This window comes from Labeo rohita, chromosome 20 (assembly GCF_022985175.1).
Source record: "Labeo rohita strain BAU-BD-2019 chromosome 20, IGBB_LRoh.1.0, whole genome shotgun sequence".
NCBI classification, from domain to species: Eukaryota; Metazoa; Chordata; class Actinopteri; order Cypriniformes; family Cyprinidae; genus Labeo; species Labeo rohita.
The window spans coordinates 19,207,925-19,224,144 of NC_066888.1; the positions used below are offsets into that span (position 1 = coordinate 19,207,925).

A 16,220-nucleotide genomic window follows, 5' to 3' on the forward strand; every position below is an offset into this window, starting at 1 on the left:
GCACATACACGCCATATTTGTATCGTACGATAGAGCTCTTCATTCCGGACAACTTTGCCTCTAGAACCACTGCTGTCATTCAGATTGTTTGTTGAATGATTGAACTAGTCCTAGGTTTTTCACTCAATCTGGAAATAACCACTGCAGTACAATTCTCCATCAAAAAAAATGTTGAGCTTTACCCTTTGGAAAGCTATAACGGGGTCATTTAGAAAAGGGGCCTGTCCAAATGTTCCCAAACTCCTATAAAGCATAGTGATTCTAAACAAGCATGCAAAGAATTAAGGGGATCAGACTACAGCTGGTGCTATAACAGTCATAAACGTTTAAAAAAAAAAAATATTTCTATGGCAAATTACATGTATTGGCCAAAAATGCTTTTTTCAATCATTGATTTAGGTGGTTACAGACTTGCTAAACAATATGCCCTTTTCTATAGTTGCTTAAATGTCTTAAAGCACTTGAACCCCGGTAATCGCTGCTTGCAGCTATATTTATTAAGTATTATTATTATATTTTAAAATGCAATTTGATCCTGTGACTGCATTACTCCAGTCTTCAGTGCCACATGATCCTTCAGAAATCATTCTAATATGCTACTCTAATATTTGGTGCTCACTAAACATTTCTGATTATTATCAATGTTGAAAACAGCTGCGCTGCTTAAAATTTAAAAGGAAACTTTTTTTTTCCTCAGGATTTTTTGATGAATAGAAAGCATTTATTTGAAATACATTTTTTGTACTCAAATTTACTGTCACTTTTCATGAATTCAGTGTGTCCTTGCTGAATGCAAGTATTCATTTCCTGTGTAGTAAACATGGATATCTTGCCATATTGAAACAAAGGGGTTCAACGTCCACCTTCGACCGCCACAGATTTTTAATTTACAGCATTGTCAGATGGTCCAAGAAAAAAAAATCATAATTTTCAAATGACAATCTTCAAGTTTCCTCATAATGGTTATAGAAAAAATACTTTCAACTGTTCAAAATACTCATCCATATATTTACAAATCAAAAGTCTTCACAATAGATGTCCTGAAATCCAAGAGAGTAAATAAACACACAGTGGTCTCTCCTAAAGTCCAATAAAGTCTGTTAAGATGCGGTAGTCTGTCTCAAAGAAGCAAAGCCTCTTCTTTTAGGTCCTTATGCGCTCTGTACAGCTGCTACAGTATTTGAAACATCTGTAAAAACAAATAGGAAAAGGGTTTTCAGTCAATTATTCTGCAGCCCTATCCAATGCAATATCAACTGCAGCACATTCAGGAACTGAAACACAATCATGTTTGAGGTCCACAGGTGCAGGATCTTCATCCACAGGAGACTGCAGTGGTGCTGAAGCAGAGTAGTTGTTCCACTGGAATAAGGTGGGTACAGCCCCTTTTCTCAGCAAGCGGCGCCCTTTAGGATTCGATGGCTCTTTTACATCTTCACTTTCGAAATGACGACTGCAGACTCTCATATGGGAACTGATGATTATATTCTTGCGTCGAATGTTTTGTATCCACTGTTTGCGTCTTTCTTCGTCCATGGGGAAAGAGTGAAAGCTCAGCACAGAGTTGAACTTTGAGGAAGCTGAGCACAGTGGGACACAACAATGTTCGGCTGTGCTACTGTCTTCCCGCCGTTGATATTTATACTTTCTGGATGCCTTTACTACAATGAGATATTGTGTATATTTATAACAGAACTTAATTTCTGTATACTTCAGAAATTAATCAATGTTTAATTGGAGATATGTGTCCTGTGCATACAGTCCATTGGATAATGCAAGTCTCAAATGTTTATCTTTGCTAATTAACAAACCACAAGCAAATATTGTTATATATATATATATATATATATATATATATATGTATATATATATTGATGTTTGATGACAAGACATTTTTTGTTCTTCAACAGCTAATACCTCAAAAATGTTTGGGGTCGGTAAGATTTTTGTTTTGTTTTTGAAAATCTCTTTTGCTCATCAATTGTCCAATTTAAATGACTCCAGTCTTCAGTGTCACATGATCCTTCAGAAATCATTCTAATCTCTATGCTGATTTGGTGCTCAAGAAACATTTCAGGAGTCTTTGGTGAATAGAAAATTCACAAGAATAGCATTTTACTGTCACTTTTGAACAATTTACTGCCTTCTTGTTGAATGGAAGTATTAAAGGTTCAGTTTACCCAAAATTGAAAATTCTGTCATTAATTACTCACCTTCATGCCATTTTTTTTTAAGATTTATTTTTGGCCTTTTAGCCTTTATTATGATAGGACAGATCATACAGACAGGAAGGGAAGTGAGAGAGAGAGAAGGGGGCGGGATCGGGAAAGGTCCTCTAGCCGGGATTCGAACTCGGGATGCCCAGAGAGCAATGAAGCTTTTGAGTTCACGACAGTGCCACAATATGCGGGTGCAATTCTCTGGTTGTAAACAAGGCACAGTGCATCTAGGCTCTATGTCAGAATGAATCAAGGATTGACCCGGAAGAGAAGAAATTGTTGAAAAAAGTTATTTGTTTTTTTGCGCCATAAAAAATAATTTCTTAGTAGTTTCATAAAATGTCAAACCACTGATGTCACATGGACAATGTCCTTACTACCTTTCTGGGCCTTGAACATGTCAGTTGCACTGCAGAGTCAGAAAGCTCTTGGATTTCATCAAAAATATCTTAATTTGTGTTCTGAAGATGAACAAAGGTCTTATGGGTTTGGAATGACATGAGGATAAGTAATTATTGACAGAATTTTCATTTTTGGGTGAACTATCCCTTTAATTTCTTAAAAAATGCAAATCTTACAGACCCCGAACTTTTGAAAGGTGTTGTACATGAGCAAAATGCATCTAAATGTGGAAAACAAGGCCATATGGCTAACCTGATATAAGTGGTTGTGTGTGTATCCGGCTTTCCTCTAGCGTTAGAAAGCAGGCAGGTTTGACAAGCTTTGATTCTGTGTTAGCTGGATCCACAGCTTCACTTGGGCCCTCAGTCTCACAGGTGAGTATATGGATGGGGCCCCGGCAGCCCTTCAAGTGGATCTGGATAGATTCCTAGAGCAGGATGTAAACATATAACACATGTTACTTCCAGCTATCAGCTATTCAAATTAGGGGTGAGCAAAATGACCAAATGATGTGTCCTCTCACATCAAAATCCACCAACATACTTGTTTAGAACAGTTTGGGGCTTTTTTTCCCTAAGAAAACAGCTTGATCTGTGCATATTTCTCTCCTGATTTGGACAAGACTACTTTTTTAACTGGAAAAATCAATGTTATGGATCAAGTACTTTAGTATTTTAGCCAAAAACAGCAGTTTGAAGTTAAAAATGTCTTGAAGATGGATTTATTTATTACAAACAGGCAGCTTTTCACTTCACAGGACATTAATTGATGGACTGGAGTCATGTGGATTACATGTGTATTATTGATGTTTCTATCAGCTGTTTAGACTCTTATTCTAACAGCACCCATTTACTAAAAAGGATCCATTAGTGAGCAAGTGACGTAATGCTAAATGCTCCAAGTCTGTTCAGATGAAGAAACAAACTCATCTACATCTTGGATGGCCTGAGGGTGACTACATTTTTATTTTTGGAAGAACTACTCCTTTAAATGTGACATATCATGAAAATTTGACTTTTTCCAATGTTTAAGTGCTATAATCGGGTCCCCGGTGCATCTACCATGCCAGAAAACATGACAAAGAACAACACAGTCCGTTTTTTGTCAAGTTTTTCCTCTGTAAGCTGCTGTGTCTTTGGCTGCACAGACAATCACAGAAGTCCCAGCCTTAGAGAAGACAAAAGAGTGGTGGATTTATTGATTTATTTGCTGTATATTACGCTGCTGCTGCTGCCACACAGATCTAATATGCAATTTCTTTCCCAGCTGTTTTACCTTCACACACATAACTGTGACTGTTTTTGTAACTTGTGTTTATTTGACAGTTTAAGCACAATAAGACATGAAAGAGAACTTAGTTTAGCACTCACATGCTGCTTTCTGTGTGCGTGCTTCGGATGTGTGCTTAGAAAAACAACTATCAGAAGTTTAAACTGATATGGCTTTAAAACTCAACATGTTAATCAAAACCAAACAGATGTTTTTTGGCCCTAATTTGAACACTACATTTAAAAGTGACTCCTAAGGCCCAAAGCCTTTTAGTATGTTTCTCACACTTACTTCAGTGGGAGTGGGCACCTCTAGCTTGGTCTCTTCAGGGGCCCTGATGGCTATTATAGTCTGGTCCTTGAAAACGCCGATCTGACAGATGTCCTCGTATGTCACATAAGCTGAGGTACAACTGCAGTTAAGACCAAAACACATCAAAGAACTAATATTGCATTTGTTAGAAACATTATCACAGAGAAATAAAAGGATATTCAGCATTCTCTTTGAGGTCAGTCAGGGCGAACAGCTGTTGGGCGCAGTCTTTGATGAGCCAGTCGAGGGCCTCCTCTGTTGACTTCAGATGAAGTAAGTCAGCTTTTGTCTTGGCGCTCCACTGGTTCCCGCTTGATGCTGGATTCCTTGAACATAGAGAGAAAAATCACTGTGTAGTTCACTGTGTATTTACAAACTACTAAATCTTGTTGTGGAACTGTGGAAGTAACGTTCGGTATAAACTTACATCCACTGGATCTTGTTTTTGGACGTCTTTTTGATTAGCTGGATGCCGGTTAGCACGTTGGTGATGTCATACACCCGCCTCTTTCGTGTGCCCAGTTTTCGAGTAACCTCATTCAGGTCAAGGACTCCATTCGGTGCTGTGTGAAGAAGCTGCATGAAGCGTTTGGTCAGTAGTCCGAGAGCAACATCAGAGCGATTCTGAACTGGAATGAAAAATGGAAGGTTTGGTCAAAGAACATTCATTAAATTAAATTAATTAAAAACTTGTGAGAACATTTCATACCTTGTTTGGCGGATGCCTCTGTTGCCTCATTCATATTGGTAATGTAGGAATTGCTAATTAAATAAAAAGCAGGCAGATTATATAATGAATGGGCAAAATAATTAATATTCTTTCAGTCTTTTTTGTAGTACTTAATATAGTGATACCTTCCAGCGAAACACTGTCCTTGGACTGTACTACTCATGCTATGTGAACCATCATCTGCAAGACTGTGGTCTTCATCATCTTCTTCCTCATAATCCTCAAACTCTACATCATAAAGACCATCATCTGCAGCAACTCCACCCTGTCAAGATGAAATTAAGGTTAATAACACTTCATAACCCATAGCGTTAACCAACTTTTTTAAAAACAAAATCGTCCCAGCTATTTGAGCACATGTAGTTTACTTCTTTTTATCTTCTATTTTATCTTTCTAAATTTTCTTTCAGGTTACAGCCGTACAACATAGAGTGTTTTCACGACGCGACATCAATCGGCCACATTGGTGGCACTGAGCGTAAACAATGCCACTGAACCAAACAAAACTTGCATATTTTGCTGATTATTGCTGCTGAAAATGTCAATTATTGTCATGTTTTGAGCTGTACCAATCAGTTGGACTGGGAAAAAACATTTGGAGTACTATAGACTGCCAAAAGTTATAACAAATCAAGGATAAGAGCGCAAAACCTGTCTGAGGAACAAAAGGCATTAGTGGTTGGCAAACTGAAATTGGATTACAAGGGCAATAAGCTTGACAACATTTGTGTTTGTTCTTATCATTTCCAGTCAGGTAGGTGAAATATTCGTATGTATGTTAGCTCGTACATATGTTTACCACCTATTAACTTTAGCTTGTCAAAACATTGCACCCTTTCCTTCTCTATATGATTTAGCAGCTTCCACACATTTTTTCTGTGGTAATTAGTAGAACAACGTATTCAGTAGTACATTATCCATGCAATCAAAGCTGTTGTTTACATCCGAGTATCGCCAATATGGCCGCGCATCCGGGTAACTGACCAAATCGTGACGTAAGTGCAAATCCCTCTACAGAGTGACTGTGGCGCTCGGATAATAATAAGGCCCAAATAAAAGCTTTAAACAATAAAGTAATATTTTGAAAGAGCATATTGCAGTTTAGAGTCCCCAGTGACTCAATGTATAGAAAAATAGTGTCGCCACTAATGCTTCTGGGATCGTGTTTGTGAGTGTCGTTTTGTGAAAGTTTTACTTTCCCATCAGAAAAACGTCAAACCGGAAGTGACGTAACGAGAGGGAGCGCGGTCGATTTAAACAATAGGAGAACAAAAAATAATAATAAAACAACAGGAGAACAGGGCAGTTGTCTTGCTGAGATACCAGTGTTAGCTTATAGATATATACATGTTTTCGTTGAGTTGCATCTTCAACGGATCCGTGATCATCGTGACTCTCGCCGGCGGCCGAACCACAGGCTAACGGCTGACCCGGTGAAAGTGCCGCCGCTGCGTGTACCGAAGGAACCGCATCAGCTCTGAGTCTCACTTGGTTCTTGCTACGGCATCCCATGTTGCACTCCATCATATCACCGGGATGATAATCCTCCGGTCTAAAGTGAATGCTACACACAACCGCGTTTTTTGAAACAGATGCAGAAGTGAAGTCCGGTCTCTTCATCTGCACAAAACGCACCCAGGCATGGAAGATATCACCTTGCTTTTTCTTGTTAGGAAACCTGTGGACTCGATGTCCTGAAAGGCCGGAGTTTGTGCAACCTCTACAAACACAATAATTTACCATAACGGTGGTAATTTGAAATACAAAAACGACCGAAAACACACTGTCTCACGATCGCTGCTACCGAACACCAACCTACTCCGCAGAGCAAGCAAACAACTCCCTCTCGTGACGTGAAATGACGCGGTGTTTAAAAAAAACAAAAACAAAAGCGGTTTTTGGAAACTGCATGCACGCATTTTGGCTGGTGTAAGTAATCACAACTCCTGACTCAACAAGCCTAAAAGTAATATATAGGCCTAATCATACATGTTAAAAGTTAAATAAGTTAAATATTATTATACAAAAACTACCCCTGTCAAAAATACTGAATGCCTGTCATACATAGTTGGTTGTCAGAATATGCATTGCACTCTTACAACCTTCTCAACTGGATCCGAGTGCTCGTCCTGCTCATCACACGAGCTCCAGCCGGCGACCGGTCCCTCTAGTGGGGGCATAATAGGGATGGCGTCCGGGCTGATGCCGTTCGGCGTGATGTGATGGCTCAGGAAATGATCCTCGCATATCTGATGCTGATCTGTGATTTCGCGCTCAGTCTCCCGTAAAGCGGCCAGCCACACTTTCACTCGGGCCTTGTCTTTGGGAAACCTGAAAAACCTCTTGCGCGGACGGCTCGATTGCTCTCCCGGTCTGAGATCACTGTGGTTAATACATCCTTGGACCACACACTTCATCGTCACAACACGCTGTCAGATTATATTGCTACATTCAATCAGATCAACGTGCAAGCGCAATGTTTACACACATCAAGAGAGGAAACGCAAAACACGATGTCACGTGATCACGTTGGACCAATCAAATGATTTATATTTCTGCTTCATGTGCTCTCTATTGCACAATCGCCCCTAGTGACATCTAGTGGAATGGAGAAGTAATATTTTAGACTACGCTTGAGCACTGTAGATACAGTGCATACTATTTTTATGTCTGCATTTTTTTTTTAAGTTTACGTTGATGTACATGATGATTTGCGGTTAAAGAAACATTTATTGTTATTATTATCAATATTTAAAACCGTTGGGTACCTTTTTTTCAAGATTCTTTGATGACTAGAAAGATCTAAAGATCAGCATTTATCTGAAATAAAAAAGCTTTTGTAACATTTTACACTATACCATTCAAAAGCTTGGGGTCAGTATATTTTTTGGGAAATAAATTATAGAAATTAATATTTTCATTTAGCAAGAATGCTTTAAATTGATCAAAAGTGATGATAAACACATTTATAATGTTAAAAAAATTGCTATTTCACATAAATGTTGTTCTTTGGGGTATATATGAGCATTAAGAATTCAATAGTATATTTTTACTGAATAGTGTTCAATACTTTTAGGGTTTGAGTCGACCCTATTCATAAAACCTCTCCGATTCGTGTATAAATCGAAACGACTCATTTTACATGTTAAATTCTAACCAAACAGCAAAAACGTTGCAAAAACACGTACTGTACATGTTTACGACTTGATTATATCCACACATGTACAAAACACAGTTTTAATAGCCTAAATAGCACGTTACGTTACGTTTCATTGCAAATGTCAATTTTTAAATTAACATAATTCTAAGAAAGTGCATTAATAAATAAAACGAGAAAAGAAAGCACAGTAACAGCTTTTATATTTTATATATTTCATATCGCAAGGAAATGGGAGAGCAGATGGTGGCGTGAAGAGAACAGATGAATGGTTCAATAAAACAAAACAATTCAGAACTGTTCAATAAAAAAGGAAGTGTTCTAAAGTTTCGCGGAAATGAGTCGGACTTCCCATTAAGTGAAGTGTGCCAACCTTACCAACGTCCGCCTTTCAGCCAATCAGTTCGGCCGAACGCCAAGTTGCGTAATTAATATTCATGAGCCAGCCAAGCCTTCACTGTAGTAGGATTTGTAAATGCGTTCGGCGAACTGTGGGGTGCTGTACTGCCGTTTTTTACCAGCAGTGGACAGCAGCAAGCAGCAACAGTCCCTCCAGAGGTGGATGTGTGGGATTGAATCAGGGCGAACTGGGCTGCCACTGTCATAGAGAACAGCACAGAACTAATACAATAGCGAAACATGGCTACTGAGACGATATCAGCCTGCACCGGATCCAACTTACTCCAGCCAATAAGCGAGATAACCAACCTTCCGTTAGATCAGGTACATTTCTGTTTTTTGTATTTTGTCAAATGAGTACTGGAGGCACAAAACCTTCATCACAGCTTTCACTGGCATCCAGGGTCCTTCTGCAAATCCTTTACAGGCTGTGCACGAAAACATTTGGCGAGGACAATGAAAACGTTGCATTTTTAATGTTTCCTCCCGAAATCCATGACGTCTGCCTGAGCAATCGCATATTTCCGTCGGATAGAGTTGATGGTGTGATGGTAAAATGTGTCATTTGCGCGATGAAATGGACGGGGAACCGCTCGAGGATTTGCATTAGCGAATTTAATTCATATACAACCTAGATTAATGGAGACATAGATCCTATAATACAGGCAAGAAAAAAACACTAGTCAGTGTCAGACACTTTTTGGAAACGTCACGATGTCGTGCTACCCAAGGGAATTTTTAAAGGTGTTTCTTTTTACTGTGGTTATCATTTCTGTTTGCTTAAATTTAGCACATACGTTGCATAGGTAAATGTTTGTATAGCCTATGGGATGCTGCTCATAGCCTAGTGAGCTGTCTATGTAGACAGCATTTTGGGATGACCATGAAATGCTGTCTAGATAGGCAGCTCACTAGATTTGGAGACACAGCTATGGCACTGTGTGTACCACCGAGAATGGCAGCTTGGGTAATTGCCTTGTTTTGAATCTCTGTTCTCTAAGAGACATGACAAACTAAAACAACTTTCGGTGAAATCACATTGCATGGTCAATGATATGGTGGCATTTTCATCTAGGAAATACTGAAGGAATTTTCACAGGATGCTTTGAGACTTTCTCTGCATTGATAAACATTGTATCAATTGCAGATTTGTTATCATGACAGATGGGAAAAATTTATTAGGCCTACACTGCAAGCATGTACACCTGGTAATTTTTATAGAGGGTTTGCACTTACGTCACGATTTTAGTCAGTTACCCGGATGCGCAGCCATACCGGCGATACTCTGATGTAAACGCCAGCATGGATTGCACAGTTAATGTACTACTGAATATGTTGTTCTGCTAATTTATGCTGTCCAAACCACAGGAAAACATGTGAAAGCTGCTAAATCAAATAAAGAAGGACTTAGTAAGCAGGAAAGAGCCCAGTTTTTTTGACAAACTACAGTTAATAGTTGATGAAGATATGTACAAGCTGTATTAATTAAGATACTAGCCTAATATTTCACCTACCTGCCCGGAAATTATAAGAACAGACTTGAATGTCAAGATTATTGCCCTGGAAATCCTGCTTTACAAATGTCTTTTGTTCCTCAGACAGGTTTTGCACTCTTCTACTTGATTTGTTATAACTTTTGGCAGTGTGTAGTACTCCAAATGTTTTTACTGATCCAACTGATTAATACAGCCCAAAACATGACAATAATTGACCATTTTCAGCAGAAATATTATTTCAGTTTTGTTCGGTTCAGTGGCATTGTTTGCATTCAGTACTGCCAACATGGCCGATTGATGATGCATTTTGCAAACACTCTATAAGTCTACATGTCTTAATTTGTAAATAGCTTGTACCTGTATTGTATAGCTATGTTTTAAGTGAAATGCCCAAGAAACCAATAACCATGACCTCAGGTCAGGGGCAGAGGCCTATGGAATGTACATCATATTATAAAGACAGATGCTGATGGTGCTGATTATCTTTCTCACTGAAATATCTGACATTAGTAATTGATTGATGTTAATTGGGCCTTTTGTCTAAAAGCATCTTAACCTTTAACGCAGGCCAAATGATTGGCAAGACTTTATTGAAAGATGGACACAAGCCATAGTTTGCAATATGTAACTTTGAAAAAAATGTCTTTAAAGGGGAACTCCACTTCCAGAACAACAATTTATTTTATATAATTTACTCACCCCCTTGTCATCCAAGATGTTCATGTCTTTCTGTCTTCAGTTGTGAAGAAATTATGGTTTTTGAGGAAAGCGTTTCAGGATTTTTCTCCATATAATGGACTTTACTGGTGCTCCGATTTTGAACTTTCAAAATGTAGTTTAAATGCAGCTTCAAAGGACTCTAAACGATCCCAGCCGAGGAAGAAGGGTCTTATCTAGCGAAACGATCAATCATTTTTTTTCGGAAAATAAAAATTTGTATACTTTTTAAGCACAAAAGCTTGTGTAGCACAGGCTCTGGGATGTGCGTCCACGTACTATTAAATCATGTCGAAAGGTCACGCGGAAAGTAGGTGGAACCACAGACCCAGTGTTTACAATGCGAACGTGCAAAGACTAAGAAAGTGCAAGTCAAACGCTGTTTACATACAAAAAGGTACAACGATGTCGGACGATTCTGAAGTTGTAGGAGAAAATAACATGGAGTTTTTCGACAAACTACGTTTTTGAGCCAGAGTACACAGAAGATGAGCTTGTGGTTATTCAAAGATGTGATTCGTAGTAGTGATGGGAAATTCGGATCATTTTACTGACTCGGACCTTTGAGTCTTGTTCAGCAAAATAAATAAATCTTTTTTCGAGTCATTTCATTCATTTTAGCAAAATCAGCATCATGTGACAGCCCCATAAGATGAACGAACGACTCTAAAAACCTGAAGACTTGAAACAGGTGAACTAATTCCAGTACAGAACCTAATAGAATGTTGCACATGGGCGACTGAACGAATCACTCCCCAAGATGACTTGTTCTTCCCGAGTCACATTAAAGATTTGTTCAAAATGAACGAATCGTTCAAGAACGACCCGTGGACGCACATCCCAGAGCCTGTGCTACACGAGCTTTTGTGCTTAAAAAGTATACACGTTTTTATTAAACGTAAACCATGACCGATCGTTTCGCTAGATCAGAGCCTTCTTCCTTGGCTGGGATTGTTTAGAGTCCTTTGAAGCTGCATTTAAACTACTTTTTGGAAGTTCAAATTCGAGGCACCAATGAAGTCCATTATCTGCAGAAAAATGCTGAAATGTTTTCCTCAAAAACCATAATGTCTTTACGACTGAAGACAGAAAGACATGAACATCTTGGATGACAAGGGGGTGAGTAAATTATTTGTAAATTGTTGTTCTGGAAGTAGAGTTCTCCTTTAACATAGCAGTGATAGTATGGATTGTTTAAACACTGATGTTGAGAAACAATGAAACCAAGCAAGAGTGGTGACTTATTACATTACATAGTTTGATTTCTGTATGTAAGTTTCTATATTGAATTAGTACAGAAAGGATTTTAGTAAAACCATTTTAAAGGATGGAACTCATATTTTTTATTGCAAACAGCAGCAAATGTACTGTTCAAAGCTTTGTGAGATTTTTAAAATGTTTTTTAAGAAGTCTCTTATGCATACCAAGTCTGTGTTTATTTGATTAAAATACACTAAAACAATAGCTATTTTTAGCAGCCATTATACTTCAGTGTCACATGATCCTTTCAGAAGTCATTCTAATATCCTGATTTGGTGCTCAAAAATATTCATTATTATCATCATGTTGAAAACAGTTTTTGTGGAAACATTTCAAATGTCTCCGCCATCACTTTTGATCAATTTAATGCATCTTGCTGAATAAAAGTATTCATTTCTTTAAAGCAAAATCATCCTGAGCCCAAAAACTTTGTATTGAATTGTAGTGTATGCTCTACATCCAGACACCTTAGATGTAGGTTTCGTAGAAAAGTTAACTCCTCCAAGGTGTCCTGTTGATGTAGAATATCTCTGAAGTGAGAACGCAGACTGTAATGTGAGCAGTACTCGGCTAGCATTGCTCTCCCTCTGCCAGACACTGGAATCCTGTTACACTTGGGCCTAAAAGAGAGAAAGTCTCTAATGCCTTTTGTCTGTTGTGCAGTTTGTGGTTGGTTTGGATCAGACAGCTTTCCTAGTTCCTTCTACAACAGGATGTCTTGTTCTGTGCTGTTTTGTACACATTACAGCCGCATTCATCAAACGACAGCGCATTTCTTTAGTTTTGTTGTGAGGTCACAGCAGGTCACCAGCTTCAGGGCTTTTAATATTCACATCAAGAACGTGCCATTTCACAGCCGTGGATGGGCAGGTCAAAAGGTCAAAGCCTAAAGCAAAAATCTTTTCAGTAGAATTTTGTGATCTTTGGCTTCAGAACTGACCATTATTATTATTATTATGAACTCAAGCACTGGTAGGGGAAGTGTTTGGGGTAACCTGTTTTTTTTTTAATGTAACAGTTAATGTATTCTGGGGTTGTGGTCGTATCTGTATCGGCCAATATATGTGATTTGTTAGTGGTACCAAATGTTGGTGCATCCGTCTGATCTTTTGTTAAACACTTTAAAATAATATATATATATATATATATATATATATATATTTCATATAAAAGAAAAATAAAATAAGCTTTTATTAAAGAAAGTTAGCCTATATTCATTTAAGTTTCCCACTTTATTTGAGGCTTGGTGAAGTTTGAAGCATGCAGAAATTTAGACCTTTAAATTGAATTATTTTTATTATTTTTTTACTGATCTGTCTAACAAAATCGATTGATATCTAATATCAGCCAATACAGTATTATGTTGGTATCAAAATATCCATATTGGTTTTCAGTGATCAGTTCATAGTATTTAAAACGATAGAATTTATTTTTAGTGTATTTTATTTTTAATTTTAATAATATTATGGTGTACAATTTTATATATCTGCCTTGATTATCAGCCATAACATCAAAATAATTATAGGTATTGGCCAAAATGTTCTATATTAGTACATCCCTGGTGCATTTAGTGATTGTTCAATTATAGCATTTCAAACTATTGATTTTATTTTTAGAGTGATTTTATATATATTTATATTTACTACAAGTCAGATTTTTTTAACAGTAAGATTTTTTATATATTTTTTCAATGTTTTTTAAAGTCTCTTCTCCTCACCAAGCCTGTATTTATTTGATCCAGAGTACAGCAAAAACAGTAAAATTTTGAAATATTTTTTCTATTAAGATAACTGTTTTCTATTTGAGTATATTTTATAATATGTAATTTATTCCTGTGACTTCAAAGCTGAATTTTTAGCATCATTACTCCAGTTACATGATCCTTCATAAATCATTCTGATATTTTGATTTTCTTCTCAAAAAACATTTATTATTATTATTATTTTTTTTTTTTTTAATTATTATGTTGAAAACAGCTGAGTAGATTTTTTTCAGGTTTCTTTGATGAGTAGAAAGTTCAGAAGAACAGCATTTTTCTGAAATGGAACACTATAAATGTCTATATCATCACTTTTGATCAATTTAAAGCATCCTTGCTAAATAAAAGTATTAATTTCTATAATTCCCTCTACCACCCCCTCAAAAAAAAACTGACTCCAAGCTTTTGAATGCTATAGTGTATAATGTTACAAAAGCTTTTTATTTCAAATAAGCTCTATTCATCAAAGAATCCTGAAAAAAAAAAAGTACTCAGCTGTTTTAAATATTGATAATAATAATAATAAAATCAGCATATTAGAATGATTTCTGAAGGATCATGTGACACCGAAGACTGGAATAATGATGCTGAAAATGTAGCTTTGATCACAGGAATAAATATATATTAAAAGATATATTATATATATTTTATCCCAAATAATATAGACTGTTATTTACAGAATTTGCCATTTCTTGATTATCTGCCATGACATTAAAATATTAAAATAATTATAATAATGATCGGCTGATCAATTCATTTGTAGCATTCAAAACTATTGATTTTATTTTTTGGTGTGTGATTTATTTTTAATATTTTTTAACTAAGGTAACTTTGAATTTTGTATACATTATCTACCATTTATTGATTCTCTGCCATGACATCAAAATAATTATTGCCATTGGCCAAAATTTCCATACCGGTGCATGTCTTGTGTACTCAGTGCTCAGGGAACACGGATGGATTGCTGAGACCTTTAGTGAATCGAGAAGTGGCGTGTTAACATTTTATGCTCTGCTTAACCATTTGACTGTGAGAGGTGTTGGTTTCTTTGGCTGAATGAACGGGTGAAGTGGAAGGAGGTAGTCTTATCTAACAACGCCACAATACCTCACTTTTGCTTAACAAAGGCCCCATGCCTCATTAATGCAAATAACACCCATGTGTGCTGTTGTGCGGGCCTCCAAGTTCGTTAGTCAGCTGTTGTGTACCTGATCTGTGGAGCCTTCGCATGTTTGATTGAGTTCAAGGCTAATGCTAATAGCTCATATTAAATGCTGATCTCAGAGAATTTGCTTGCTACATGTGCATCTATATAACAACTTAAGTAAAACCAGTAGTTTTGTGTTTGAATGTCTGAGGCCTGATCTCCTGGTCTCCCACAGGAGGAAGATGCCTCAGTGCTCTTTGCTAATTGCTCAAGGAGAGAATATTATTCCCTGGGGTGTCCTGATGGAAACAATGGAGACCAATAATTGATTTAAATCAGTGAGCTGATTTAGAGATGGATACAGGAGTTATTTACATGTAGTTGAGGAAACATTTCTCACTTTAAAAATGATCTCAAACTCATTCTGGATGTTTAGGCTTTTCAGTGAGTCATATGTTTCTTTGGATCCTAAATTGGCATGATGCTCACTTGATTTGGAAACTGCTTGATTATTAGTCTTCATTGAGTAATGTGGAGAAGTGGGCTCTCTGAGTCTCTCAGAAGATGCAGATTAATTTAGCAGGTCTCCAAGGAATAAGAAATCTAGTGTGAAAGTGTTTTAGAGACTGCGGTTTACTCTGTTACTCAGCATTTTCACTCATGTGCTGGAGAAAAACAAATCCTCACATTGCCACATTGCTATTTTGTGGATTACATAACAAACAAGGCCTATCCAAGAATTATGTGTGCAGTTGAATGGTTGAATGTTGGCCTGATAAATCTGTTAACTAGGAGACATTTAAAAACGCTTCAAATACATTTAAATCTAAATACAGACAAGAACAGGGAGTGGTTATTCTAGAAGTCTTTTTTTAGCCATGTCAAAAGCTACACATTTTTCAAGTCAGCCATTTACATGTAATGCATTCTTGCATTTATAAACAGCTCAACAGCACAACAGTACAGAACATGTATTTTTGAAAGTGGAATAATAATTTTTAAAAGCTATTAACAATAGCCCGTTTTTCCCCACTGAATACAAAATTATAAAAGCTTATTGCGACTTATCTCACAATTCTGACTTTTTTCTCAGAACTGCGTGATATAACCTGCAACTGTGAGTTATAAAGACAGAATTGCGAGACATGAAGTCACAATTCTGGCTTTTTTCTCACAAATGCGACTTTGTATGTCACATCGACACTTTTTGTCAAAAATTTTGTCTCACAATTCTGACTTTTTTATTCTCGCAATTCTAAAGTTTTTTTCTCAGAATTGTGAGTTAAAAACATAAATGCGTGTTTATATGTTGCAGCTGACTTTTTTTCTCACAATTGCGAGTTTATATTTTAC

The 16,220-nt window shown here is 37.0% G+C and overlaps 2 protein-coding genes across 5 annotated transcripts in view; one reads left to right on the top strand and one right to left on the bottom strand.

The window, feature by feature from the left end:
- Nucleotides 1-35: 35 nt before the first annotated feature.
- e2f6 (E2F transcription factor 6) lies at nucleotides 36-7,453 on the bottom strand. Of its 4 annotated transcripts, none has more exons than XM_051138498.1 (8): nucleotides 7,035-7,453; nucleotides 5,058-5,197; nucleotides 4,912-4,964; nucleotides 4,630-4,831; nucleotides 4,382-4,528; nucleotides 4,182-4,296; nucleotides 2,874-3,048; nucleotides 36-1,189 (listed from the first exon to the last, which is right to left on the bottom strand). In XM_051138498.1, the coding sequence occupies exons 1-8, from the start codon at nucleotides 7,347-7,349 to the stop codon at nucleotides 1,152-1,154; spliced, it is 1,185 nt and encodes a 394-aa protein (XP_050994455.1). In that variant the 5' UTR covers nucleotides 7,350-7,453; the 3' UTR covers nucleotides 36-1,151. The 4 variants fall into 4 exon arrangements, with proteins under 4 accessions (XP_050994455.1, XP_050994452.1, XP_050994451.1 ...); XM_051138495.1 differs by having other exon boundaries at nucleotides 36-1,661; XM_051138494.1 differs by lacking the exon at nucleotides 7,035-7,453 and adding an exon at nucleotides 6,280-6,759 and having other exon boundaries at nucleotides 36-1,661.
- Nucleotides 7,454-8,541: 1,088 nt separating this feature from the next.
- The window catches only part of mboat2b (membrane bound O-acyltransferase domain containing 2b), a 37,961-nt gene continuing 30,282 nt past the window's right edge, over nucleotides 8,542-16,220 (top strand). The window contains exon 1 of the mRNA XM_051138499.1: nucleotides 8,542-8,812. Within this exon, the coding sequence (XP_050994456.1) occupies nucleotides 8,729-8,812 (84 nt within the window). The 5' untranslated portion in view covers nucleotides 8,542-8,728. The remainder of the gene's footprint in view (nucleotides 8,813-16,220) is intronic.